At 39.4% G+C, this 26,786-nt stretch overlaps 1 protein-coding gene across 1 annotated transcript; it reads left to right on the top strand.

Annotated features, from left to right (window-relative positions):
• The first annotated feature begins 67 nt into the window (after positions 1–67).
• TXNRD1 (thioredoxin reductase 1) lies at positions 68–24,529 on the top strand. The gene is made up of 14 exons (XM_009908344.2): positions 68–215; positions 3,603–3,725; positions 6,979–7,051; positions 7,159–7,278; positions 7,987–8,129; positions 8,252–8,367; positions 10,061–10,286; positions 11,616–11,708; positions 12,657–12,733; positions 14,559–14,715; positions 16,821–16,928; positions 18,856–18,951; positions 21,140–21,274; positions 24,070–24,529. The coding sequence occupies exons 2-14, from the start codon at positions 3,639–3,641 to the stop codon at positions 24,130–24,132; spliced, it is 1,494 nt and encodes a 497-aa protein (XP_009906646.1). The 5' UTR covers positions 68–215; positions 3,603–3,638; the 3' UTR covers positions 24,133–24,529.
• Positions 24,530–26,786: the final 2,257 nt, after the last annotated feature.

Genomic DNA, 26,786 nt, shown 5'->3' with positions numbered 1-26,786 from the left:
GATGAGACCGCCAGGCCACTCCCCCAGATAACTTTGCATGAGGAGCACAGCCTTCATAAAGGACGCCTCTCCCAGCACTACCTTATTTTGTTCTTCATTTCACAGAGGCAGCACAGAAGGTGCAAGGAGGGCAGCCTGAAGTAAGAGCAGAAACTTCACAGCCGGGTGGTTTTATACAGGAGAAGCAAACAGGAGGTCATGAAGAAACTTTAAAGGTAGGGAGAGATACATTTTTAAGTCTGTAATTTAGCTTTGACATTGGAAAATAATAATAATGTAGGCTTCATTGTAAAAATTGTAGTTCTTGGAAGAAGGATGAAGGAGATTTGTTCTCAGGATGGGATCTTGGACAAGTTCCCCTGATAAATGGGACATAGAGCTTATCAAGATCCTGGCTGCTTTGGATCAGGGTTCTGGGAAGTGGTTTCAGAGGTAAAGGTTTTAATCTTTGACTTATCAAAACTTCTAATGAGTTTTCATGAACAATGATTATGTAGAACTAACGAGAAATGAACCAAATAGTAGGGAATAAAAGCTGAAGTTTTGTAATCCCTGTGAAAATACAAAGCCATTTTCTACCAAAAAAAGAAAAAAAAAAAAGAAAAACGTAGGATCACAGACTGTTAGGAGCCGGAAGGGACCAAGGGACCTTGAAAATTCATCCAGTTCAACCTCCCTGCCAGAGCAGGATCACCTATACCAGATCACACAGGAACACATCCAGGCGGGTCTTGAATATCTCCAGAGAGGAAGGCTCCACAACCCCCCTGGGCAGCCTGTTCCAGTGTTCTGTTACCCTCACAGTGAACATTTTTTCCTGATTTTTTCCATGCAACTTCCTATGCCTCAGCTTCCACCCACTGTCCCTTGTCCTGTCGTTGGGCATCACTGAGAAGAGCCTGACTCCATCCTCTTGGCACTCACCCTTTACATATTTATAGACATTAATGAGGTCACCCCTCAGTCTCCTCCTCTCCAAATTAAAGAGACCCAGCTCCCTCAGTCTCTCTTCATAAGGAAGATTTTCCACTCTCTTAATAATTTTTGTGGCTCTGTGTTGGATCCTTCTGATACACTCCAGCATGACATTGGCCTTCTTTCTACAAGAGCACATTGATGACAGTGCACTCTGTTCCCTCATCCAGGTTGTTGATGAATATATTGAATAGTACTGGCCCCAATGCTGAACCCTGAGGCACTCCACTAGATACAGGCCTCCAGCTAGTCTCTGTTCCACTGACCACAACTCTGATTCCTTTCCTTCAACCAGTTCACAATTCACCTCACTACCTGGTCATAATATAACCAATGATCTAAGCAAATTTCCTGAGTAGGTATTGTGGTTTCTTTACATGCATTGTAAAGATACCGTTCTTGGTAGCTGGGTCTGATGACTGTGTGAGAGTTGGTGTGCCCTTAGGTTTCACACCATCCTGTTGCCACCAGATAAACAAGATGTGTTTTGGAAAAGAATGGCACAGTGTGATTTGATGTCACTAAACATGAATTAAGTGAAATTGCATATCACAATACATCTAGGCTCCTTTTTCACTCTTTCTCTGATTGCAGTAAGAAGCTTGAGCCTGGCCAATGGCCACATTATAAAAACAGAATAATGGGGAACTAACTGAACACAAAGTAGATTCAGTGGTAAGGCCTCATGTTGGGGTGGTAGAGCAAGAGAAGAGGAAGGAAGATGAGGTATTTTTGGATGTCTTTACAACAGACCCAGGTGTTTTCTAGGTTTTATTTTTATTATTAACATGCTACCCCAGGTTATGAAATGCTATTAAAATGTAACTTTCTTCAGGCAGAAGCACAGTCTGAATTTCTGCTGACATTGCTGTGTAATTTGCTGGAGGGATAGGGGATTTTTGTTAGGGATATGGCAGTGCTGGCAGAAGTCTGTGGGGTAGACACTTAACACTTACAGAGAGGGAATAACCTAGCCTCAGAGAAAAGCAACAGAATGGATTGAGTAGAAAAGGCTGCTTAATGCAAAGCAAAATTAAGATGAAAAAAAGATGGCAAACTTGGTTGGGGTTTTGTTGTTTTTTTTTTTCTTTCCTTTTATTTGCCATGACTATTCCAGAGTACTGAATCAACTCCTGCCTAGTTAGGCAGACAGAAATACTTGAATGAAGGTGAGCAGATCTGTAAAGTGACAAAATACAGGTTTCTGTCTTTACTTTTTTGGTCTTAAAAGTCATGTCATGACCTTAATTGCTACTAATTTCCATCATCTGAGGAATCTGATTTTTTAGGCATAGGATAGGATAGGATAGAATAGAATTAACCAGGTTGGAAGAGACCTCAGAGATCGAGTCCAACCTATCATCCAACACTAATCAGCTAAATCATGGCACCAAGCACCCTGTCCAGTCTCTTCCTAAACACCTCCAGTGTTGGTGACTCCACCATCTCCTTGGGCAGGCCATTCCAATGGCCAATCACTCTTTCTGTGAAGAACTTCTTCCTAACATCCAGCCTAAACCTCTCCTGGCGCAGCTTGAGACTGTGTTCTCTTGTTCTGGTGCTGGTTGCCTGGGAGAAGAGACCGGACCCCACCTGGCTACAACCTCCTTTCAGGTAGTTGTAGATGGCAATGAGGTCTGCCCTGAGCCTCCTCTTCTCCAGGCTAAGCAACCCCAGCTCCCTCAGCCTCTCCTCATAGGACTTGTGCTCCAAACCCCTCCCAAGATTTGTTGCCCTTCTCTGGACATGTTCCAGCAAGTCAACGTCTTTCCTAAACTGAGGGGCCCAGATCTTGTCCTACAGTTTGAGACACAAATTGTGCCAGCAGCTCCAAAGGTTTGAAGGTCTAAAGGCCTGAAAAATTCAAGTTTCACTGATTAAGTAGGAAGGCTCATTTTAGAAAGAATATATGAAGCCAGTGCAGCATTCTTTGTGACATTTAGCTGTCAAAATGCATTTTAAGACTTAGGGGTTGTTTTTCTCTGCCATTAGTCATTTGATTAAGAAAGAAGAAGAATCTCTTGTGAAACTGCAATGATCACACTTGATCCATTTGACACCAGAGTGAGTTAGAATGATCAACCAAGGCAGTAATAAGCACAAGTGTGTTACAAAAGTGTAGTTTTCAGAAATGTCTTTCTTCATTCAGTTCTGTTCAGTCAGTTGGTAAGGCTGGTAATTGCAGATTATTACAATGTTGTATATGATTGTTGTATTTTCCTGCTAATATGTGCAGCAGGAGGTTAAAAACACTAATTAAGGAAGGTCCATGGAGGATGAAAAGAGTAAAATAAATTAATGGAATGCCTCTGTCAGCAAGTGTGTATCTGATCCTGGAGTGTAAGGCAGCACTGGCATTGCACTGATGTGGAAAACTAAGCTCTGCAAGGAAACCCAGAGCTCCAACAAAAAAGAAAATTCATAGTTTGGATTCTAGTAGCTACTGAGCTATTCAAGGATGGAATAAGAAGATGAAATTTAAAAAAGCTAATTAAAAGCAGCCACCTCAGAAAATTCAGATGTGCTTGTGTTCCCTTATCACAATATTTGGTACTGAAAATACTAGTCTTTGAGTATTGTGGGTAATGTTTCAATGTTCCCTAATCCTTTTTGTTTTCTCTATTCAGACAAATATAGAAGACAAGGCTGAGAAACCACTGGAAATGAATGGGAATACCCCAGTGCCACATTCCTATGACTACGATCTCATTGTCATTGGCGGGGGATCAGGTGGCCTGGCAGCTGCTAAGGTATGAGAGAGAAAATACAGACTTGTACTTCCCATGCAAGTAGGTGGGTGATATCTTCAGTGTTTTGGATCTGGGTGTCTTCAACACTGTAGGAAGATAACATTTCTGCCTCATCAGTGGAATTTCTTGTGAGGGTAGCCCCAGTTATACATATTTGTTTTCTTATATTATGAAGTAGAAAAACAAAAAATGCCATGAGATAATTCTTAATAGCATGAGATTGAGATTTGGTCCCCACTAATGGGAGATGATGCTGCAACTGTGTTTATTAGTAGTTGAATTAAAATTTAAATGTTAATAACTTAAAAATGGTTTAATTAAAATCCGGGGTTTCTAGTTTTATCTGAAAGTAAAATCTGATCAGAAATAGTTGTGCATGTTGTTTTAATTCTTAACAATGGGGCAGATTCTGTGATTTGTGAGCTTATATAATTGCCTAGATGGAGATTAAGCAGAGTTAGGGTCTCATCCTTCATTTCTAGGGTCTGATACTTTCTGCCTCTGGCCAAATAATTCATGACTTTTGATTAGGCTGTTTCCTTTAGAAACATACCTAGAATTAATTGAAAGAATCCACAGTGGTGCAGACTATACGAGCTCTTAGAGTTGTCATCATCCCAGATATCTGAAACTTGCTGAAATGTAATGTAAGTCAGTAACTGTCCTTTATATTGGTAGTTAGGCACATTTTGCCTCTTCTTGATGGGGGGGTAGAATTAGCTATTTAGAAGAGAATTGAGCATTCCTACGAGTAAACCTATTTCATTGATCAAGACCTGGATTATTCCTCCAGACAGGAGGCATTTCTTTTGTTCTCAAGAGCTGAAGGCAGTCATTGAGGAGTGAAGGAAAAAATATTTCAGCCTACCAATGGATTCACACCAAACCTTGGTCCCTTAAAAGAACTTCTGTTATAATGGCAGAATACAGAGTGCTGAGTGGTGGATCGTAATGTACCATATGCCCATAATCTATTTCAGTAATTCACTGCTTTCCCATCAGTAGAGGCACTGTTGTCATGGTGTAGGATGGAAGATAAGATTTGTGAGAATTCTGAGAACCTGCAAGGAGAAGCAGGCCCTGGTTTTCAGAGGATGAAGATGTTTTAGGACACAGAAGGGAGTAACAAGAGTAAAAGTAAGCTTGCAGTAATGCAAAAACAGTTTGCAGTAATAAAAAGCCATATGCTGAAATTTCCATGAGGAGACTGCTCTGCTTTGTTGTATGCATATGCTAGGTTGTGAAGCTACAGCACTGATATTTATTGCATCATTTTTTAGCTGTGGGACAGAGAAGGTGTGTACCTAGGAACATAAATGGCCATATTCCTTCAATTAGGTGTATAAAATGCTTTGGTTCTTAGAGTTCTCAAGTGATTGTAGAACAGATCAATAAAGTCAACATCATTGCCTCTATTAATGATTGTATTTCAAATAAGTTTCATGAAGTTTAAATGAAGCTGTTTTACACCCTCAAGCTTCTGACTTTAATTTTGTAAGTTAAGAAAGAGTGCCTTAAAGTGAAACAAAAGGGGGAAACCCCCCAAACTACACAGCTCTTGTACTAAGTTCCAGACATCTGCACTCAGATTTGCAGCAGTTTAACTATGTTGATTAAATGCATGCTTTTCACTATGACACATGCACCTTTGTGTGCTGTCTTCCTTTTCCTCTCTGTACTGTGCTCATAGCTTGTTATTTTGGAGGCATGTCCCGGCAGTGAGTGCAAACACTGCTAAGCTGAATCTGCGATCTGCAGCCCAACTGCAGACCCAGGCCAAAGTGCCAGGCTGCTATTATCAGTTCGCACAGAACAGCTCCAGCCTTAAGCGAACTTGTGATCATGTGGCACTGCACAGAACCCTGTAAGGCTTGAAAGCCTTCAGGGCAGGTTTTGTTACTGTGCTCTGTGGAAGTGGTTGTATCAGTTTGTGATCTCTACTGAGGTGGCAACACACTGCTGTATGTATTACGTGAATGTATAGCTGAGTATAAGCTTAGGAATCCATGCACTCTGCTTAGCTTACACTGGTAAAGCTCTTTGGAGTTGTGTGTAAGAGTTGCCTTTATAAAGGAGCATTAATAATGCATCTTAGTCTCTAAGGGCCTTTCTGAGGAACTTTCTCAGAGATGCTACTAATGGATAGAAGTTAGCTTCTTGTCCAACCTGGACCTTCAATGTTTTCCAAAGGTGTTTACAGCTTGCGTTGTTTGAAATTATTTGTGTCGTGCATGCAGCAAGGTACATTTAAAATTCAAATCTTGATTGCCAACTATTTGGATTAACAAGTATTACTGGTAACAATGCTGAAGGCTGTCCAGCTCCTCCCAAACCAAACCCAAGGCCTTAGGGTAATATCCTGTGCCTATAGTTGTAATTGCTTACATGTCTAAGAATTCATCATCTGATGCAGCACAATTGTGGCTACTCCAAGTGCCAAAGTTATTTTGCTACATCTCATGGAGGAATCTGCTGTTGTTGTTACTCAGCTATGTAGTACTTACTATGTATTTTTCTCTGGTACCAGTTACTGTGGTCAATGTTTTCCTCTTTCTTAAAAAGCACAGGAAACCAGGGAATCCATATAAAAATTACAGTTCTCAATATCATTTGCACATGTTGATTGCATGGGAAATATGATGAAATAAATCATCACTTTCTTAGTATGGATGACATATGCACAATCTGACAACAAACAACTTGCCAGAGGTTGACTAGCTTGAAGAGCAAAAGCTCATGCTGACAACTACAGACTGTACTCAAAATTGAGCGTTCCCTTCTACTAGACAAAGAAAGATTGGATGAGCACAGTTGTAATTCTTGGCCACATGACTGCTAAAACCATTGTGTGATGTGGTTTCAAACTAATGTTTGAGAAACCACCTTTGAAATGAAAACTGGATTAATGAAGAATTTAACTACATTATGTGTATGTGGCATGTTGGGAAATAGTGTGAAGAAACTGACAATATGGGGGAGAGAAGCAGAGCTTTGACTCCCAGATTCTTCTGTGTATCAACTGATGCTATGCTCTTGTGCAGCAGGATAAATGCCTATTTTTTTCCTTTCATCTTTTTTTTCCTATTGAGTGCACAGGTTAATGCAGAAGATTAATGACTGTCTGGCTGTTCCCTTGCAAATCATTCATTATTACTTAATTAAAAGTCACAAAGCTTTTCAGAAATGCATGATATAATCTATTCCAAATTTAACCTGTAATGTTTACATACATGTCTCTTACTTTGTTTTGCAGGAGGCTGCCAAATATGAAAAGAAAGTACTAGTGCTGGACTTTGTCAAGCCTACACCTCTGGGAAACTCATGGGGTAAATTTCATTGCAAATCTACTATAAAGGAGCTTTGCTCAGAGTCTCTGATTGTCCTTGGAGATCAGCCACACTTGTGAAAAACATACTCTGTTCCTTTCTCTCAGGTCTTGGAGGAACTTGTGTAAATGTGGGCTGTATACCTAAAAAATTGATGCACCAGGCAGCTTTGCTGGGGCAAGCCTTGCAGGATGCACGCAAATTTGGATGGCAGTTTACGGAGGAAGGTAATGGAGAACACTTTCTTTTCAGTTTTGTCATTTGTGCTGAAAATCCAGGGGTTTTTCCCACACTTAAGCATGTGTGAGGCAACTTCAGGGAGATTAGACATGAACTTAAGTGCTTTTCACATCTAAAGCCATGGGGCTTCCTGCCTTGCAGCCTTTGATCTGTTTACCAATAGCTTCTCATTATATTAGTATTTGATAAGGTAGTGCTGTGTGAATAAAGGCAATAAGGTACTACTCCATTTCTGAATGTAACACAACATCTGTCCCCTGTTAGAAACTTCCTCATAATAAAAGGCAAGGATTTGCTTTTCTTTACTTCTGTCTCTCACTACTGCACAAGAAGGTGAATTTTACTTTTTATTACCTCTAATGTGGATTTTTATAGGATTGGTATTTATTTAGGATGTGATCCTATAGCGAGGAACATGCAGGGACACTTCTCAGAGATGTATATTCTGTTGAGCGATGTCACTTGCTCACAGTATGTGTCAATAGAAAACTATCCATAATGCAGGAGGTCTAAATTTTCCATATTCTCTTCCACTCTGACATTGCCTGTGCTGATAAAATTCTTTGAATTTCAGTACAATAAAAAAGGAGCAAGACAAAGGTGGCTGGGCCTTGCAAAAGGTTTTCTTACAAGGTTTGCTATGAAAAAAGAACTCACAGACTGAAAGATGAACCTTCCTCTTTTGTTTCTAACAGTCAATCACAACTGGATGACTATGACAGAATCTGTTCAGAACTACATTGGCTCACTGAACTGGGGCTACCGGGTTGCACTGAGAGAGAAGTCAGTCACATACGAGAACGCATATGGAGAGTTTGTTGGGCCACATACAATTAAGGTACTCCCTAAGCCAAGTTTGCTGGGTCTTTGTGTAGTATTTTCTGAAAAGAGATGCTTTTCAAATAGAACAGCTTTTCCCTTTTTAGGACTGCTCACCTTGAACCAATACTTTGTCCACAGGCAACAAATAAAAGAGGAGTTGAGAAGCTGTACACAGCTGAGAGATTTCTCATTGCCACTGGTGAACGACCACGCTACCTGGGTATACCTGGAGACAAGGAATACTGCATTAGCAGGTAAAAACAGGGAGGAATGTGAAGGCATTCACCATGTGTATATGCTTTGCCTGTAAGAGAAAGTGGTAAAGCATGAGCAGAGCTGCTTGGTTGCTGGTTTTCTTTCCTATATAACTTTTTGTTATGAGTAATCAAGCACAGGAGAATAGCTACAGGGAGATTTTAAGGTGCCAAAAACATTGGTGTCTAGTAGACACCATGGAACTGTGGATGGCTGCCTAGGATGGTTGTGCTTCTGACTGATAATAGCAGTAATCAAGAATACCATGAATCATGTGCATATCCATTGTGAAATCAATCACCAGCCCTGCCCTAGTTACCAGTACATCCACTTCCTCTCTGTTCCTTACAGTCTTTCAGTTCATGTACAGAAGCTTTTTGGTAATGAAAAGCATGGGCTGCTTGGAGGAAACCTCCCTGCTCATGTATCAAGGAAAGAGGGAGTTGCAATCTATTGATGTGAAGCTGGTAGAAATGTATCTCTCTTCATGCAATAAGGCAGTCTTGAAGTTGAACTGATTTTTTTCCCAGCTACTTGGTGAACTTGATTCAAATTGATAGTACAATTCTAGTACAATTTTGACCAAAAAAATGTGATATGCAGGTGGAATGTGTTTTCATACCAGGCTAACTTTAAAATTACTTAATGTAAAAGCAGAGGTTGGAATTACAGGCTTGCAAACATATGGCAATGAAATAAATAACTGGCATTACCCCTATGAAACCAAAACACCAGGTAGTATATTTCCCTTCTAATAAGTAGTAGTGAAATTAAAGGCAGCAGATCATATACCCTGTGAAGTGGTACTTTAGAATAACATTAAGGTGAAAGAGTCAAGAATGCCAGAGTTAAAGGCTGTCTGTGTAATCCTTCCTGGATTCCCTGAGGGAAAGGAACTATCATGTAGCCTTTAATTACACAATCACATTTTATTCCACCACAACATTTGCAGAGGGCATCTTTGTTTAGCCTTTGCAAGCTGTTGGCTGAGAAAGAGACACTTGGTTTGTATTTAAATCTTTGGAGAACTGCATTGCCAAACTGCCTAAGCCTCTGCTGAGCAAGCATCATGCCTTCATGAGAAGCCCTTGGTTTATAGTTTAGGTCCAATGTGTGGTAGAACTGATGCAGCTTGATGAAAGACATGGAAAGCAGGCAAATAAACCTGTTCTCCATAATTTTATGCTTCTGTGTCTGCCTGTTGCTGTGGTTTGCATAAATTATTTTACTCTCTGTGTATGTTGGCACCATGTGTAACACTTCAGCGAAAGATCAGGTTCTCAAAGAAGTGAGGAGGGTATTTTTATCTTGAAGCCAGGCCCCTTCTTATTCATTTTAGCTCTTGGGAGCTAAAATTTGCAACGAAGTATTTGAAGCAAGATTCAGAGGAAAGAAAATCAACCTATCTTTTTTGAACAGTATGCCCTAAGTATCTGTTAAAAAAATAAATAATCAAGACTTTTGTGGTGATTCTGAATTCTTCTTTTTGTACTCCTAATTAGGGCTCTTTAGTTTGTCATGTACTGATTCTGTGTTAAGTTGTGGGGTAATTTTTAGTGAGCAGGAAGGGACTGAAGTCATATTCTCGCAGAAGAAATGAGATAAATAGAAAGCAAAACCATTCTTCTGGTTACCTCTAATTTTCTTTTTTTCTCTCTCCTTTTTTATTTTATTTTATTTTTTTCCCATCAGTGATGATCTTTTCTCTCTGCCTTACTGTCCAGGGAAAACCCTGGTGGTTGGAGCTTCTTATGTTGCCTTGGAATGTGCAGGGTTTCTTGCAGGTCTTGGGTTAGATGTCACTGTAATGGTGAGATCTATCCTCTTAAGAGGATTTGACCAGGATATTGCAAACAAAATTGGTGAATATATGGAAGAACATGGAGTCAAGTTTATTAGGGAGTTTGTGCCGATCAAGGTAGGCTCAAAGCAGTGTTTGACTACAATTGATTGCAATGTATCTATCATGATGTTTGAAGATTTAAAGTATTTTAGTGAATACACAACAGCTGAATTTGTGTAATACAGGATCTCCTGTGATACAGTGTGGCTTAATTTTTGCTTTCAACTGAATGAGTCCATGAATCGTATGCAATTGAAAGGTACAATTTAGTTTTAGTACTGAAATTTTATGAGATTCCAGAACTAGATGGGTTAGCATATGATGCATTAAAAATGTTATTCATCCTGGTCCTGCAAATGTGGAATATATTTAAATTCAGCAGTTGTACTGAAATCTGTGAAACTTCTTGCAGGCTCATTATTAGGCAGATGTATAATTTCCTGGACGATCAGGGCCAGTGCTTCACAAATAGTCACATTTTTCATTGCCAGTTCTCAAATTCTCAGCCAGCTAATACAGCTTATGTGTGCCCAGGACCAATGGACTATCCAGAAAATTAAATGGGCTTTGGAAGTATTCATCTATATTCTTTACTTGCTAGAGTCCTTAGATGCCTGTTCAGTTTTCATTGAAGTCAGTAGGAGTACTCATGCAGCTAGTTGCATACATATATGGGAATGTTCAGGTTGAAAAGCAGATTAGATATGATCTGGAGCTTTTCCTGTGTAAAACAAAAACATTTTCTTAATATTTTTTTCAAAATAATTAGTGCTTACTTATTATAAAATAGGAAATAATGTGTTAAGCTATTTTCAATTTGGCATGAAGCTACTGGTCACATTTTATCAACCATTTAAAGCCAACTGCTGCCCTCTCCTGCAAGGCCATGGCAGTTTTTTATGTCACACTAATGTAATTTGAAACAGGGCAAAGGCCTGTACTGCTAAGGGCTGGGCTATGATAGTGGCTTCCTGTGGATGGAAGGCACAATGGTCCTCTAGGTGTGTCTGGAGAAAATGTCTAATGGTGTTTCTAGATCTTGCATGAGTTCCTTTCTTCCTCACCTCCTCTGTCCCCAGTTGATAAACAGCAGCTCATGTGGAGGGCTTGGGCAAGAACTTGGCTATCAATCAACCTTTATAAGCAGAAATGAGGTCTTACTGTCTTGGTCTTAAGAATCAATGCATGGAAATAAAAATGTTTAAATATGCAAGTAGTAATCACATACCTAGAGAAAGGTGAAAACATCTTTAGAGTAAATGCTTTCTTTTAAGTCGTGGTTAAACACTCTTAATTATAAGATAGGTAGTGGGACAAAGATATATTTGCATAGTTTTATCTGAATATTTGAACCTTACCCTTTTTTTCCCTTCTCTTTATTTTTCCCCCCCAAAAAATTTATAGGTTGAGCAGATTGAAGAAGGAGCTCCTGGAATATTGAAAGTTACAGCCAAGTCTGCAAAGGGGAATGAAATAGTTGAAGGGGAATACAATACTGTGAGTCCTATCTATGTACATGATAAAATGTGAAATAGCCTTCCATTTGATGTTAAGAAGTTGTGAGATATTTTAATCATAGTTTAGATTTTTAAAAATTATTTTAATCATTACCATATGCTAATTGCACAGAATCAGGTAATGAACGTGCCAAAAATTCCAGAATCTATGGGCATGAGTCTCATGTGCCCTGCCAAATCACTTGGCACACCTCTGAAACCTGTTTCTTAGCTTAGGGATGTGTATGAGCTTGGTCATCTAGAGTCAGTTACAGGATTTTTCTCCAGTGGGATATTTCTCATAAATGACAAGTAATGATCTACAGTAGCTTCCATAGTAGCTGAAGCATGTTCTGGGGTTAGGACAAAAGCATGGTCTGTGCAAGAGCTAAACAAGCAGGTGTCATGCCTTCTCAAGACCTGTTGTTGATGCAGCATCTTGGTAAAAACACCTGACACCCTCTGGCAAGGCAATCAGGGAACAGCACATACTTAGAACAGTAAAATTGCAGTGTGCAGGTATACCATTATGTTTGACTGACTACTTCCACCACCTCTCGCCTCACTCATTTTTCTTAAGCCTTGAAGCTGAGAGGGAAAAAAAAAAGTTGTCGATAGAGTATTTAGAATTATACAGAATGCATAGACAAGCATTTGCCACCCTGAGGTTTTAGACTACAAATACTGTGTGGCATTGACCTTATTTTGCCTGTACAATCCATTAGTCATCCCATAACGAGGACTTGTCTCAGTGCATCATATTGTTAGGTTTTGCTGGTGTGACTTGTCTTGAACTCTATGAATGTACAATGGGTAACTAATGTATTCATCTTAATGTGACCAAGCCTTAGATACTGATTATTTGTGTACGGTGAAAATAATAGATAGCCTCATGCAGATGCACTTTTGATGTTTTAAAAAGTCAGTAACATGAATTACTGTTTTGCAGGTATTGCTAGCAATTGGAAGAGATTCATGCACAAGAAATATTGGCTTGGACAAAGTTGGAGTGCAAATCAATGAAAAGTAAGGACAGGTGTCTGCACTGAGCTTGTGTCGTTTGTTGTTGCAACGGTAGTGGTGCATAGACATTCAAATATGTGGAGGAAATTTTTTTTCCTGTTTGCATTCTCTTCAACAGGAGGCTTTGTAGGACATAACTGCATTTTATCCCACAGTACTGTCACATTTACTTCTTGATACTGAAATGTCAGTTCCTGCATGCTGGGAGTCAAAAGTGTCTGTTCCATTCTGTCTAGGTTCACAGATCACAGAATCACAGCATTTATCTGGTTGGAAGAGGCCTCAAAGGTCATCCAGTCCAACCCTTGACCCAGCACCAAAGGGTCAACACTAAACCATGTCCCTAAGCACCAGGTCCACATGGCATGTGAACAGTCCCAGGGATGGTGACTCCACCATTCTCCTGGGCAGCCTCTTCCAGTCTTTAAGAATGCTTTCAGTGAAGAAATATTTCCTAATATCAATCTCAGCTTATTCCAGTGACAGGTGTTTCTAGTTGTTCCTTGCACTCTTTTGTTCCCATTTCTTTGTTTTTATCCCTACCACCTCTTGGGGCAGAGATCTGTCCATACAGGGTTTTAGTGTGATAGGGTTTGTGTGTATTTTAATGCAAATGCTACTATATATTAATTCTGAAGTGTAAGGTCAAAGTAGCATTCCTTAGACTCAAAAGTTGAGTTAGTGATGTGTTTGAGGAACAGTTTATTTCTTTCCTTAAAGCCACCCTTTGGCAACAGTCTGTGTCCTGTAGAGGAGCATCTTATGTCTAATGTAGTGAGGTTCTTGCACCAGAGAGTGGAGCTGTGAATAACATTTTCAGTCTTGGTAAGTAAAACATCTAGACATGAGGTCTAGAAGACCTTCCTTTTGAAGAAAAGACACAGGGCCATGAACTTGGCTTGGTAGTCTGTGGAAAAACAGTGCAGAGGCTTGCTTGCATATGAACACAGTGAGTGGTGTTTCTGAAGGGAACTGTTGCGATGTTCTAAATAAGTGGAAATTTTGGTCCACTCAGACTTGGCAGACCTATGTTGTCTTGTAGAACAATACACATCTTTCTGGCATCAGGCCACCTATTGCTAGCCCAGTAGAATGAAATACAAAATTATTAGCATAAACTGGGTATTTGTTAACAAAAGCAAAACTGCAGAAGTTGGATTTTCATACAGAAATCACCACTGGTCCCTCAAGTAACTGTGTGACTCTTCCTGTGCCTGTCTGACAAGGTTTCCCTGTTACATATGTTTTCTGAAGTAATATTGTACTATCTTATTTATTAATGAAGTAGGAAATATTAATAATTAAAAGCTTCCATTAGCTCAATACACTTGTAGCTAAAAAGCTGGCTGTCCCTTAAGTAGGATGTCTAACAGCTTGACCTGTCTCTGTGCAGAAGCCTGAAGGATGAGTTTATAGAAACTGCCTCAGCCACTGGACTAGAATTTCAGTAGTGGATAAATTCTTTTGTCCTACAGCTTGAGTGGGAGAATGTCTCTTCCTGCCATTCCTCAAGGTTATCAGTATACAGTTCAGCTGGTAGTGGAGGGTGTTTGAGGAAAGGATTTATGCCTCAGCAAATAATTGATTCAGGAGATGAATCACGACTTCACGGGCTACCTCCTTATCCAGTGTGTAAATTCTTGTCATTTTGGCCAACTTTGCGCTATTTTACATCCATTCCCGAGCCTGTCAGATTGTGAATATGATTTCTTCCACTTGTACTTCAGATATGTGTCTTTATCTTAAAGCTAAAGGGCTGAACTCCTACAAGGTTATTGGCCCCTCCAGTCTTGACTTAGATCTTTCTTCTTGTTAATTCAAATTGCAGAACAGGAAAAGTTCCTGTCAACGATGAGGAGCAGACAAATGTGCCCTATATCTATGCTGTTGGAGATATATTACAGGACAAGCTGGAACTCACACCAGTGGCAATCCAGGCAGGGAGATTGTTGGTTCGAAGGCTTTATGCTGGGGCAACCACTAAGGTAAGGAACCAGTTGCCACAAAGCACTGTCATTGCTCTACTTCTAAATGCAGGGTGCAAGTTTGCTTGTTTATGGCATAAACGCAGTAGGCTTTTATGGATTAGCTTTGATGATCACTTTAGTTTTCCCCTTGAAAAGATATTACCGCAGATATGTTCTGCTGATTGTGTGGGATGAAACTAATACCTTCTGGATTAAGCAGTAGTCTCTTTTTGTGTTAAGAGGCTTTATCTTTCTCTCAGAGTATAATGATAATAAAATTAACTGAGATCATTTAACTTGTTTTTAACTCTACTGCCTTCCCTAAATGTCAGCAATCATTCCCATTCCATTAAATGCTTTAACTCTATTTCACAGGCAGTTTACTAAACTTGGTTTTGGTCCCTAAGTAGAGTGTAATAGTTTTTGATGCTCTTCATTTTCAGTGTTATTTCCGCTAATTTTTTCACTTCTCATCTGTATTGTTTTGATGTAATATATAGTTCTGCTTATATGATCAAATGTACCAGTAAGTCAGAACATATTTGTACCTGAGAAGCTGAATTCATCAATTCAGTGTTTACATTTGCTGCTAGTGCAATTGTAGGTTTCAATCGAATTATGCTAGTCCTAAGAGGAGTAAAATTAGTATACATTTACACCTCATCCTTAAATCAGGAGTAAAGGACAGTGTCTTTAAGGACCTGTTATCCAAGCACTATTGTTATCCAAGCACTATTGTTACCCAAGCACCATTTCAGAACGAGAGGACACAGTCTCAAGCTGCGCCAGGGAAGGTTTAGACTGGATGTTAGGAAGAAGTTCTTCATAGGGAGAGTGATTGCCCATTGGAATGGGCTGCCCGGGGAGGTGGTGGAGCTGCCATCACTGGAGGTGTTTAGGAGGAGACTTGATGGGGTGCTTGGTGCCATGGTTTAGTTGATCAGATGGTGTTGGATGATGGGTTGGACGCGATGATCTTGCAGGTCTCTTCCAACCTGGTTTATTCTCTTCTATTCTACTGATGTGGGTTCTTGTCTCGCCTTCCTAACCACAGGGTGTGATCTTAATTTTTTTTTTTTTTTAGAGCCTGCTGTATTCATATCAAGTGTAGCTGTTGGCCAGAGTTTGATAGAGTTGTTTCAGGCTCAGGTAGTGCAGTACAGTAACAGAGTCCTGAATCAGTGTGCATAATGTCAATATATCAGGCAGGCAAAGCTTACGAGAGCTATAGCTGGAGCCAGAATTTGCTTCTTACTGCAATACTGTGGATATGCTCCGGTGAGGCAGGTTTGGATTTTGTGCCCAATTTTGTGCTCCTCAGTACAAGGACAGGGCAAGTCCAGCAAAGGGCCATGACTATTAAGGGACTCCAGCATCCATCATATGAGAGAGGCTGAGACAGCTGGGGGTTTTGATACCCTGCAGAAGAGATGGCTTACAGGACTCACTGTGTATTTATGCCTGATGGTAAAGAGTAAAGATGATGGAGCCAGACTGTTTTCAGAGGTATACAGTACAAGGACAAGAGGCAATGGACTCAAAGTTAAACACAGGAAAATAACATTTAAATACAAGAAAAAAAGATGTTTACAGTGAGGGTGGTCAGGCCCCAGATTTTGCCCAGAAGAAAGAGCTGGGGTTAGTGTTTGCCTCTCATGGTATGCAACGGGGCACACAGTATCAGCTCTAGTTTTAGCTCTTTCCCGCAAATGCCTGTAGTTCATGTCTTTGGTTCTTTGGCATCCTCTAGGCCAGAGTTGATAAAGATGATGTTTTTTGGATGGTGGTGGTGTCTCTGCAGCATCCACAGCTCAAACCAGCATGCTTTGTAGATCTGGTACATTTTTAAAATAGGGCATTGAATTTCCTCTTCCTTTTAATCTATGCATAATAATGTCAGTGTGGCTTTAAACTGTCTGTTCTTGCTCCAGTTAACACCTCTGAGAGGAACAAAACTAACACTGTAGCTTAATGAGAAAAAACCAAAAAGGCAAGTAGCTTTCAGAATTATGAATAATCCACTTTTTTAATTCCTGCCTTTCAGACTGCTAGATTTTTATCCAGTGTGCTGATTTTATTACTGATGTTGTGTGGGTTTTTGTTTTGTTTTGAACGCCACACAGTGCGACTATGTGAACGTTCCAACTACTGTATTCACTCCTTTGGAGTACGGAGCCTGTGGGTATCCTGAAGAGGTTGCGGTGGAGAAGTTTGGGGAGGAAAACATTGAGGTAAATGCCTTAGTTTCATCTGGATTTTGAGCTCCCAGCTTGTAATTTGGAATAATGTTAAAAGTCAATTAAAACATCACTCTCTGTTCTGATGTAAGGGCAGGGGGTGACTAGGTACATTTTTTGTCCTCTGTGGCAGTTGCTAGACACATTATAAAAATAGACCCCAGTTCTAATAGCTCCAGTTGCACATGTGTGTACTATTTTTGGCAAACAGAGCTTTAAGGTGGAATATTTGGTTAAAAAAAAAAAAGGAGTTTATTTGTGTCTGCAAATACTTCAGGGGAAGTTAAAGCTGGTTATGTGTTGGAAGCAATACATTGGTTTTAGTGTCAACGTGGAGCTACAGTGTGGCAAATTCCTTGCTATGGTTGTTTTTACTTTATGGAACTAAATGTTGTGGTGCTCATTTTTCCTGTTTATTTTGACTATGCAAGGAGGTATGTGCCTAATTTTACTCACATGAGGGATCCCTCTTTATTAACTGGGATTGCTGGTCAAGAGTGAAATGGGACCTACATAAGCACTTAGTGCCTAAGGCTGTTCTTACAAAATACTGTACAAACCACATTACAGAAAGCATGAGGGGAGGGAGTCTGACAATAAACTGAACTTTTATGTTCCATGAAGATCAGCTGAGGAGCATTCTTTGGGAAAATGAGTGATGGTTCATAGAGGTGAGAACTTGCCTCTCTCTTGCCAGATACATTTTTAAAGTTTGCACTGTGGAGAAAAGAAGTAATTATGGCATCAAAATGGCAGTGTATTAAGTGCAGCTAACCTGACTACAGGACAGGGATTTAAAATCTGTTCTCCCCATAAAGTTGGTATATATGCAGTCAGGGTTTTGCTACTGAGTCAAATTCTTTCTGTCACATGCATAATACTGGCCCCTTCTTTGGGGAGGCTACACTTTCTGTTTTCAAATCCATTTTTGAAAGCAGGCATCCAGAAGCATTTCTATTGTGGCTAAAGTCCTAATTTAATTTATTCTGAGCTCTCTATGTCACTGTACTGGCTTTTGCAACCTTCAATAGGATTATTGAGTTGCATCTGTCATTCTGATCTGTTAAATTAAAGTTAAATAAATGCATTGTAACTGCATTAATATGGAAACATACTGAGCTGTCTCTCCTAGTTTGTGAAGGGACATATTTTTACCAGAGTTTTATCAATTAAAAAACTGATTTTGAACAGTAATCAGTCTAGGGGTAGCTTGTAATGGGAGTTGTTTGGAGTTCTGGGTTCTAAGGGGTGAGTCATACAGGAAGGTGAGGAACCTTGTCTGTGGTTAGGAGTCAGTGCAGTGATGTTGGCTGGGGCAGCTAGAAGAATGGGGTGTGATTTTGGGTTTTGTTGGTTTGGGGTTTTCTTGGTTTTGTATTTAATATGTTTTCCATTTTGCAGTGATCTCTAAGACAGCATGCAAAATCATGCCCTCATCTCTCCTAAACCCAGACTCTGATCCTATTTCTTTCCTTTTTCTGCTCTGAGAAATACTTTAGCCTTCATCCTGGGTAGACCCAGAGACAATAGAGTTGTCTTATATTCTTCCAGTTTAAGGGCATGATGAATTACATTCTGAGAGTGTAGTACACTTCTGGCTGCTTTTTTTCTTTCTTTTAATTTTTTTTCTTTCTTCTTTTAATTATTGGATAACACTAGTGCTAGTCTTGTTGAAGCTCTCTTCTTTGGCATTCATCAAGGGGAAAGAGTCTCGCCCTCGTCTCAAGTACTCCAAATTCTATGTGAATGGCTGATTGCAAATGAAGAGTTATTAGTTAATGGTTTGTCCTTGTGCTGTGTCACAATTGATGGAGAGTTTTTATGTATGAATTCCAAAAGTGTTTGTGGTCATTAGTAAAGCTCTACCTCCGAAATTACAAAACTCTTTTCCCTGTTTTTTCAACCTATGTTGTATTTCTAGGTGTACCACAGCCATTTCTGGCCACTGGAGTGGACAGTGCCATCCAGAGACAACAACAAATGCTATGCAAAGATAATTTGCAATATCAAAGATAATGTAAGTGCATCCTTCCTTTGGGGAAACGCAGCAGATACCTGTTCTTCATAGGGATAGTTGATACCACAGCTATAAATAGGTTATGTTCAATAAATTACAATTAATTTTTTTCCTATCTTTTGAAATGTAATAAACTAAAGTATTGGATAAGTATTTATACAAAAATGGTCCTTAGGAAACCAGAAAATTGTGCCACTGCTGTTGGTATGTAGTATTTTTATATGTATGTAAAACAAGAAGTACAGACCCTCCAAGTCCGTCTGTTAGCTTTGGAAAGTGAACAAATCAGCTGGATGTAAAATTGGGTAGAAGTTTAGTTGGTTTATCTTATTGTCACCTCCCCAGTCTGGGATGTTCTTTTTTGGGAGGTTGCTTTCTCCGAGGTTGAGATCTCTCAGAAAGCACCACGACTTACAACCACTGCAAATCCACAGTGTCTATACAACTCCTGAGCACGTTCTAACAGGATTAATGTATCTTGCCTGCACAAATCTCATTTAGAGTGATAATGCCAGGATTATCCTTGGACTAGGATAAAATTTCCTGGCAATGGAAATGTACAGTACCTGCTGAAGCACAAGCAGAGTTAGTGATTGGTTAAAAGAATTGGGACGCTCTTTTCTGAATGATGATCATCTGTTTAATAAAACATTAGTTTAATATTGTTAATTATTATGCTGTTATTATGTATTCCCATTAAAACAGTGGCATGGAGTTGTCAGTCCTCGAAAATTCTTTTAGCTATTTTGGCTATTTTCTTTTATCATTAGATACAGATTTAATTTTCTACTGTCTTTCTAAGCATGACATCACCATATTGTAAAAATTGCACACTTTCCTGGTTTTGCCCATCTCTTTCTGGAGGAGTTTCTGCTGCTGTGGGAGCTATTTTAGAACCCATGGTTATGTTCCTCATCCAAAGTTACTAAAGAAAATTTAAAACATGTAATGGCAATTTAAAGTATTTCAGTGAACTGTTTCCATTTCTTGCCTTGAACATTTGGAAAATCCTTAAACATGTAGGGGTAGAGCTGAGTGTTTACCTGAATGAGAAGTAGTATAGTAACTGTTTAAAATTGTAGTTACCTTGGTTTCATTCCTATGGTTTTATTTTTTACATATGTCCATGTTTCTAAAGGAAAATAAGGATAATTCCATTTCAGTTATTAACTAATTACAGCTTTTCTTATTTAAATAGGCCACGTGGTAAAGCTCAGTCCTTAGGTTTACTGAAAGAAAAATAACCTTTCAATAGAGTATCCTCACTCCCTTATATGTTACATATAGTGGGAGGGGCTCATAAATTTTGGTGTCTAACTGGGCTACGTCTGTGCTCAGCAAAATCATATTAATGCTGTGAAAAAGCTACTAAAGCCCATAGCAGTTGGCATTTGCTAAAGGAGATTTGGTTTTCTTAGAGAGACAAGATTTTCCTTAGAAAAACAGGTCTAAGTCAGTACAGCTTGTTCTATTGAGTGTTTGCTGAGGATGCATCTGCAGTTTGATGTATTTTGCAATTGAACAGTAATATAGATGAGAGAAATGTGAAGTAATAGTATCTGCCTTGTAACTGGATGTCTTTTGGTTTGTTTTGCCAGTCTCGAGGTATATTATCTCCTAATGACAGGGAGCCCTGCAATTAGAGTAGTCATCAGTTTAGTTATAATACACTTCCTGCCACATCTCATTAGGCAGAATTTTAGCTTGTGGCCCTTCCCTGTCAGCAACTATCAAACTGAAAGTTCTTCAGTAGGTAAGCACCATGCAGCCACCCACCATAGGCCCTGATACTGCAAACTTTCGTGCAAGGTGCTCAGCTTCCCTTAGGCAAGCAGTCAGTTGTAATGAGTGGAATAGCTTGCCTGAATAAAATTGAAATGCATGTTTGCAACTGGGATACACACACAATTATCAAGCTGAGACCAGGGGGTGTGTTAAATTTGTGTACTGTTGATACAGAGGACTCCTGCGCAAAACTTTGTAAAGAGTTATTAGTTGAACCTTTTACTTTTCAGAGAGAGAACAAAATTATACCAACTATCTGCCATCTGTTGGTGCTCATGATAGTTCACATTTGTGTGGTTAGATTAATTTTTGGTTATGTAGTCTGAGTAAGAAAATCTTACATGTTGTCTAAAGAGAACTGAACGCATGACTGTGCTTGCATTTGCTTATCTTTGGTATTTAGGAGAGAGTCATTGGTTTCCACGTCCTTGGTCCAAATGCTGGAGAAGTCACCCAAGGGTTTGCAGCCGCTATGAAATGTGGGATAACAAAAGAACAGATGGACAACACCATAGGAATTCATCCTGTCTGTGCTGAGGTTTGTATATGTAATCACCTCATAGCCCAGCTCTCGTAGCGTTCTGGGGTAAGGTGTTGGACATCTGAACAGCAGAAAAAAACCATGAAAGAGGTCTGAATTTGAGAGAAAGTAAAGAGGAGGAAAGGTCAGGAAGTTATCTGGTTTTAATAGTTAGAAATTTAACATTTAGATTTAATCTGGGATTTATTATTATTTTTTAGTATGTTAATTTGTGGAATGCTAATTAGGGGAATGTCTCCCCTAATCCAGTACACTCCCAAAGGGAAGTACAGATTTTTCCTCACCCTTGAAGTTCCGTTTATGAAGGCTTCAAATACTATTTCTGCTAAATTGATTGGGCTTTTTTAGATATATGTACTCAAAATAGGCTTATAAACTAATACTGTGGAAGGAGACCAGCTGCAAGACAATTTTTTCTATAAGGTTCTGCCTTTTTAAAGATCTCTCCTTTACTCTGTAGGTCTCCACTTTTGAAGTACACAACGGCACACAAACATTTCTTGTGTTTATCTTGCTGTTCCTCTTACAGGAAGAGATAATTTATTTTATTTTAGCATGTGGAAGGTGGCTTCTCTTAGGTGTAAATCAGAGATGCTCCACTGAATTTTAGTACCATTAGGAACAGTTTATATTAGGTGAGGACCCCTGCAAACAGGATGATGGTCTGTACAAGTGAGATCTGCTTCTCTTGTTTTGTTTCCTATGTAGTACAGTATGAGCAATACAATATGAATTCTGTTAATGGAATGGAATTTGAATACTCTTCAAATCGTCATCCACAGTACAGATTCAGGGTTTTTTTTCCTGTAGTATCACCTAATGATGTTCTTAGAAGCCCTTGAAGAAGGCTAGTGGATCCTTGTCTTACCAGGGGCCCTGTGCAGGGGGAGCATGGCTCAGAGAACCGTTCAAACCTGTGAACTCAAGTGAGATATTAGCATATGCAGTGTGAAGAGAGGATGACAGTCATAATTTATTCTGGACATCTGAGCTGCTAAAATTGAAACTGAATAGAGCAATGATTAGATATAATTTAGGGAGGTAATTTCAGATAATCATATTTGTTTGAGTGGGGGAGGAAGAAATTGGCTCAGGAGAAGTACACTATTTAAAAGCTCCAGGGAACAACGATCAATTTTAGTGGCAGTCTTCAAAAGGTTTTTTTATGCCTGTTACTTAATTTACTCTCTTAAGCAGTAAACCAAACTGATAGTGCAACATGGTGCTCTTTGATTTAAAAAATGCCTAAAAATTCTTTGGAGTTTATGAGGACTGCACATACCTGGATTAATGGAATGATGGATAATGGTAGTGCTATTTTTATCTCTCATTCGTGTAAAAGCTAAGGAAAATGAAATCTGATCTCAGCAAGAAAGGCACAGTGTTGCAGGGTCAAATGCTGACATCTTCACTGGCATTAGTGCTAATTCATTGCTCAAATAATGTCTCCTGTGAAACATGGTACAACTCTGTTTGAAAAAGATGGCAAGACTGAGAGCCAGGTTTCACTGTCTCACTCCAACAGCATTTTATTCTGCAGAATACGTGAATTCTGGATGGAATTTCTTGCAAGGCGAAGTACAAATAATTGTAAGCACAGAGCTGGTAGGGCAGCCTTACAGAGAATTACCTCTCAGCACAGACTTGTGCTGCACTGCTTGAGATACAGGCGTGTGTAACTGAGCATCTGTGATGAAGGGAGTGTCTTCTAAAAGCTGTGATGGAGAGTTTAGAGTTTAAACGTAGCCATTCTTTTGCCATGAATATTAGACATACGTTTGTCTTCCTGATTTGTGTGTGACACTTTACATGCTTACAGAAGGTGGAAGAGGTGTATCATTTATTGCTATTGCTCTCTGAAGAGCTGCTAGCAGCCTTAATGCAGCAAAGCTTCTACTTAGGGCTTCTACTGTAGGGCTTTCAGATCCTCATTATCTTTAGCTACTTCAGTGTGATTTGCATAATTGAAATGTGCTGCATGTACTTTTATTCTATGCTAAGTTTATTTTTCCTGAGAGATGGCTTTGATGATAGCTAATTATTGGAACTTTGAACCATTTAAATAGAAGTGGGTTTGATTTCCTTTTTTCCTTTCTATAGTATATCTATGCAAAACTCTGCAATTATGTGCATAGCAAAGTTCCAATATAAACCAAGTTTTTATGAATTTTTTTTCTTCTTGAATTTTGATACCTTTAATTTTACAGAAATTATTCTTGAATATGTTGCTTTCTTTTAATGAGACTTGAAAGCAGTAATGATTGGACTTTTTCAAGCTACCTTAGCTATTGTCCAGAAGATAGAGATCAATGACATAACATCTACATCAGCAATCAGTTCCACATTTCCATAATACCTGGAAATGTACAGAGGCAAAATTTATGTTCTCTCCAAGTGCTGCAGCCTTGGGTTAACTTCACTTTCCCAACAAAGAAGTTATCTTTGAGCCATCAAGCCACTTATTCGTTAGGTGTACACTCTGGAATTTATTGTTGCTGAGCTCGTTCCCACTGTAAAAACTTAGGAGATTTAAGACACAGGGTGGTGTAAAGCCATGTCACTTCCGTAATTCCTTCTTTTCCTCTGTAAAAGGAGGACCATAAGGTACATGAAGAGAAGAAAGGGTATTTGAGTGTGTTTGCAAGTATGTGTGGCAAGAAATTTAAGTGTGTGTTTTTCATTATTATTTTATTACTTAGCAGCAGTTTTGAGCATTATGCCCAAGTTTATCTTCCAGAAAAGAAGATTAATTTTGACCATACTAAAAGTCTTCTTTTTTCTTTCTCTTTAAGATATTCACCACTCTGTCTGTGACTAAGCGTTCTGGTGAAAATACTCTTCAGGCTGGATGCTGAGGTTAAAGACCCCCATTCTTGTTATTGCCAGAGACTGACCTTCATCACAATGTCCAACTTGTGCAATTCAGAAGAAATGCGTAGGGACAGTCCATCCTTGGATGTCTGCAGAAGTGTGTAGATATTAACCAGCACATTCTGTCATCCTAATGGAGAAGAGCGCTGTGGGAGTTGGTCACTTGTGGTGATTGGCTGGCAATTAGCAATGCAATGGGAATATTGACTATGGAGCTGTTGCTTAGCAGGGCATTTAACAAATGCTTTCATGAAGTCATAGCCTGAAGCCTGCATTGTCTGGTGGGCAGTGATGGAAGAACTGCTAGCACAGCTGGACAACTGTTCTGGTTTGGTTTCATTCCTCTCTAGTTTCTTACTTGAACAAAGAACCTCTGAACTCTAAGAAAATTACCACAAGTTCAGATAATTGTATGGTGCCCCTGGGTGCTGGGTTATAACAGCAATGGCAAAGTCTCCTGAGCATGTGTTTACCAGCTCACATGCCTGTGGAGGGGAAATTGGGACTGCATGTTTGATCATGAGGAAGAAAATAACCTTTGAAAACCGTTTAGTGCCATCTAGAATAACTTATTTCTTGGCTTCCAAACTGACTGCATTGTGACTTTTTTATTTCAGAGAAACACATTTGTGGAAATGTTCTTGTTAGTGAGAAGGGCAAATATTTTTTTATTAAGGCCTTGTTATACAGAAAGTTGTTTGTTCTTTTTCCCCCTGAAAGGAATAACCATGGCATATAACACAGATGTGGTCTACTTAGCTTTATCTTGCAGCTTACGTGTTTATAATTAATCCAGTTTGGAACTGACAAGAGTTCCAATGTTGAATAAATTACATTTCCAAGAATTCCATGCAACTTTATTAATAGAGTTGAACACATTCCTTCTTTGTAGGTGATCTATTGTATGTTGCACTATTTCAGGTAAATATTGGACACTCTGAACACAGCAGTATTGAGATTTTCCCTCAGATTACTAGGATAAAACAAACAACACTCCCCAAAGCAAGAAAACAAAGAAAACTCTCACCCAACCTCCAAAAACCAATAGTGAAAAATCTTCAGTGTAGGTATGGCCTAAAAGCTGTATTCCATTCCATGTGTGCTTTGTTTTACACTTGATTAAGACAATAATATTTTTAATACAGAGATTTCCATTGAAAATAACAAATTCTTGAATATTCCTTCTGTGTTGGGTAAGCTTCATGGTTTTTGATCTGGTTTTTCATTTCCCTCTGTGTTAGCAGAAATGGCTGTATTAAATGGTTCTCAGGTGGTTAGTAGTGAGGTATGAAAAGCAGGTAAATGGGCAGAGTGCCTTGTGTTGAAATTTCTACCCAGTAACCAATTCCTGTATTTCTACTGAGATTTCTAAACTGGTGTTTTAAGTTATTTTTGTAAACTCATATGTAGTTTAAGTATTTTTAAATATGTTTTGTATGGTATCATGAACAATCTGTGGTGGTATTTTTCTGGCCAGTTTATGAAATAAACTGAATATTTGCACAAACAGATGCCTATTTTGATGCTTCTTCCAAGCAAAGAGTGACAGCAAGCTCACTTTTTTCTTTTAAAGGCCAGAAGATGGCCCCTTGATCAACCCAGCTATGATTTGTTCCCATCTTTTCACAGTATCACCAAGGTTGGAAGAGACCTCAAAGATCGAGTCCAACCTGTCACCACAGACCTCATGACTAAACCATGGCACCAAGTGCCACATCCAATCCCCTCTTGAACACCTCCAGGGACAGTGACTCCACCACCTCCCTGGGCAGCCCATTCCAACGGCGAATGACTCTCTCTGTGAAGAACTTTCTCCTCACCTCCAGCCTAAACTTCCCCTGGGGCAGCTTGAGACTGTGTCCTCTTGTTCTGGTGCTGGCTGCTAGAGAGAAGAGACCAACCCCTTCATGGCTACAGCCACCCTTCAGGTAGTCGTAGAGAGCAATGAGGTCTCCCCTGAGCCTCCTCCTGTCCAGGCTAAACAATCCCAGCTCCCTCAGCTTCTCCTCATAGGGCTTGTGCTCAAGGCCTCTCACCAGCCTTGTTGCCCTTCTCTGGACACATTCAAGAGTCTCAATGTCCTTCTTTTTTTTTTTTTTTTTTAGATTTCAAAGGTAGATATTTCTCAGAAACAGGGTTTGGGTCTATTTTATGTGCATTTCTTTTGCATGCTAAGCATAGGAGAAGGACATACTTAAAAATAAGAAATTAATTAGGAAACCTTCCACTGTTTGCACTACCTACCATCTATGTAACATCTGAAAACTCAGGAATACCAGTTCCTGAACTGTTCATATTTAAGGACAGGGATAGCAGCATTTTCACACAGGAAAGACAGATCCTGGAGTGTAGGGAATACAGACATGTGTGAACTTGGATTTGCAAGATTGGACCCACATACAGGATCATGTCATAATTAATAATGGGCATTTTTACACTTGTGGCTTACAATGCAGTAGCTGCTGGGTTTACTTTTCATTTAAACTTTTGGGCTTTTATTTTTCGGCTTTTATTTTGGGTGTGCATTTGTGTCATCTGTGCAGAATGATATATACAATATGTTATAACACCTAAGGATGTGTTAAAGAATAGGTCAGAAGGCTGAGGGAGCGGGGGGTGTTTATCCTTGAGACGAGGC

Source organism: Dryobates pubescens, chromosome 15, assembly GCF_014839835.1.
Source record: "Dryobates pubescens isolate bDryPub1 chromosome 15, bDryPub1.pri, whole genome shotgun sequence".
In the NCBI taxonomy this organism is placed as follows: Eukaryota; Metazoa; Chordata; class Aves; order Piciformes; family Picidae; genus Dryobates; species Dryobates pubescens.
The sequence above is the reverse complement of the archived record's forward strand: the minus strand, read 5'-3'. Positions and strand labels throughout refer to the sequence as shown.

Coding starts and splice junctions, on each gene's coding strand:
- TXNRD1 (XM_009908344.2), top strand. CDS start 3,639: ATGAATGGGAATACCCCAGTGCCACATTCCTATGACTACGATCTCATT. Junction 11,709..12,656: donor TTGAAGGGGAATACAATACT/GTGAGTCCTATC, acceptor ACTGTTTTGCAG/GTATTGCTAGCAATTGGAAG. Junction 16,929..18,855: donor TTGGGGAGGAAAACATTGAG/GTAAATGCCTTA, acceptor TTGTATTTCTAG/GTGTACCACAGCCATTTCTG.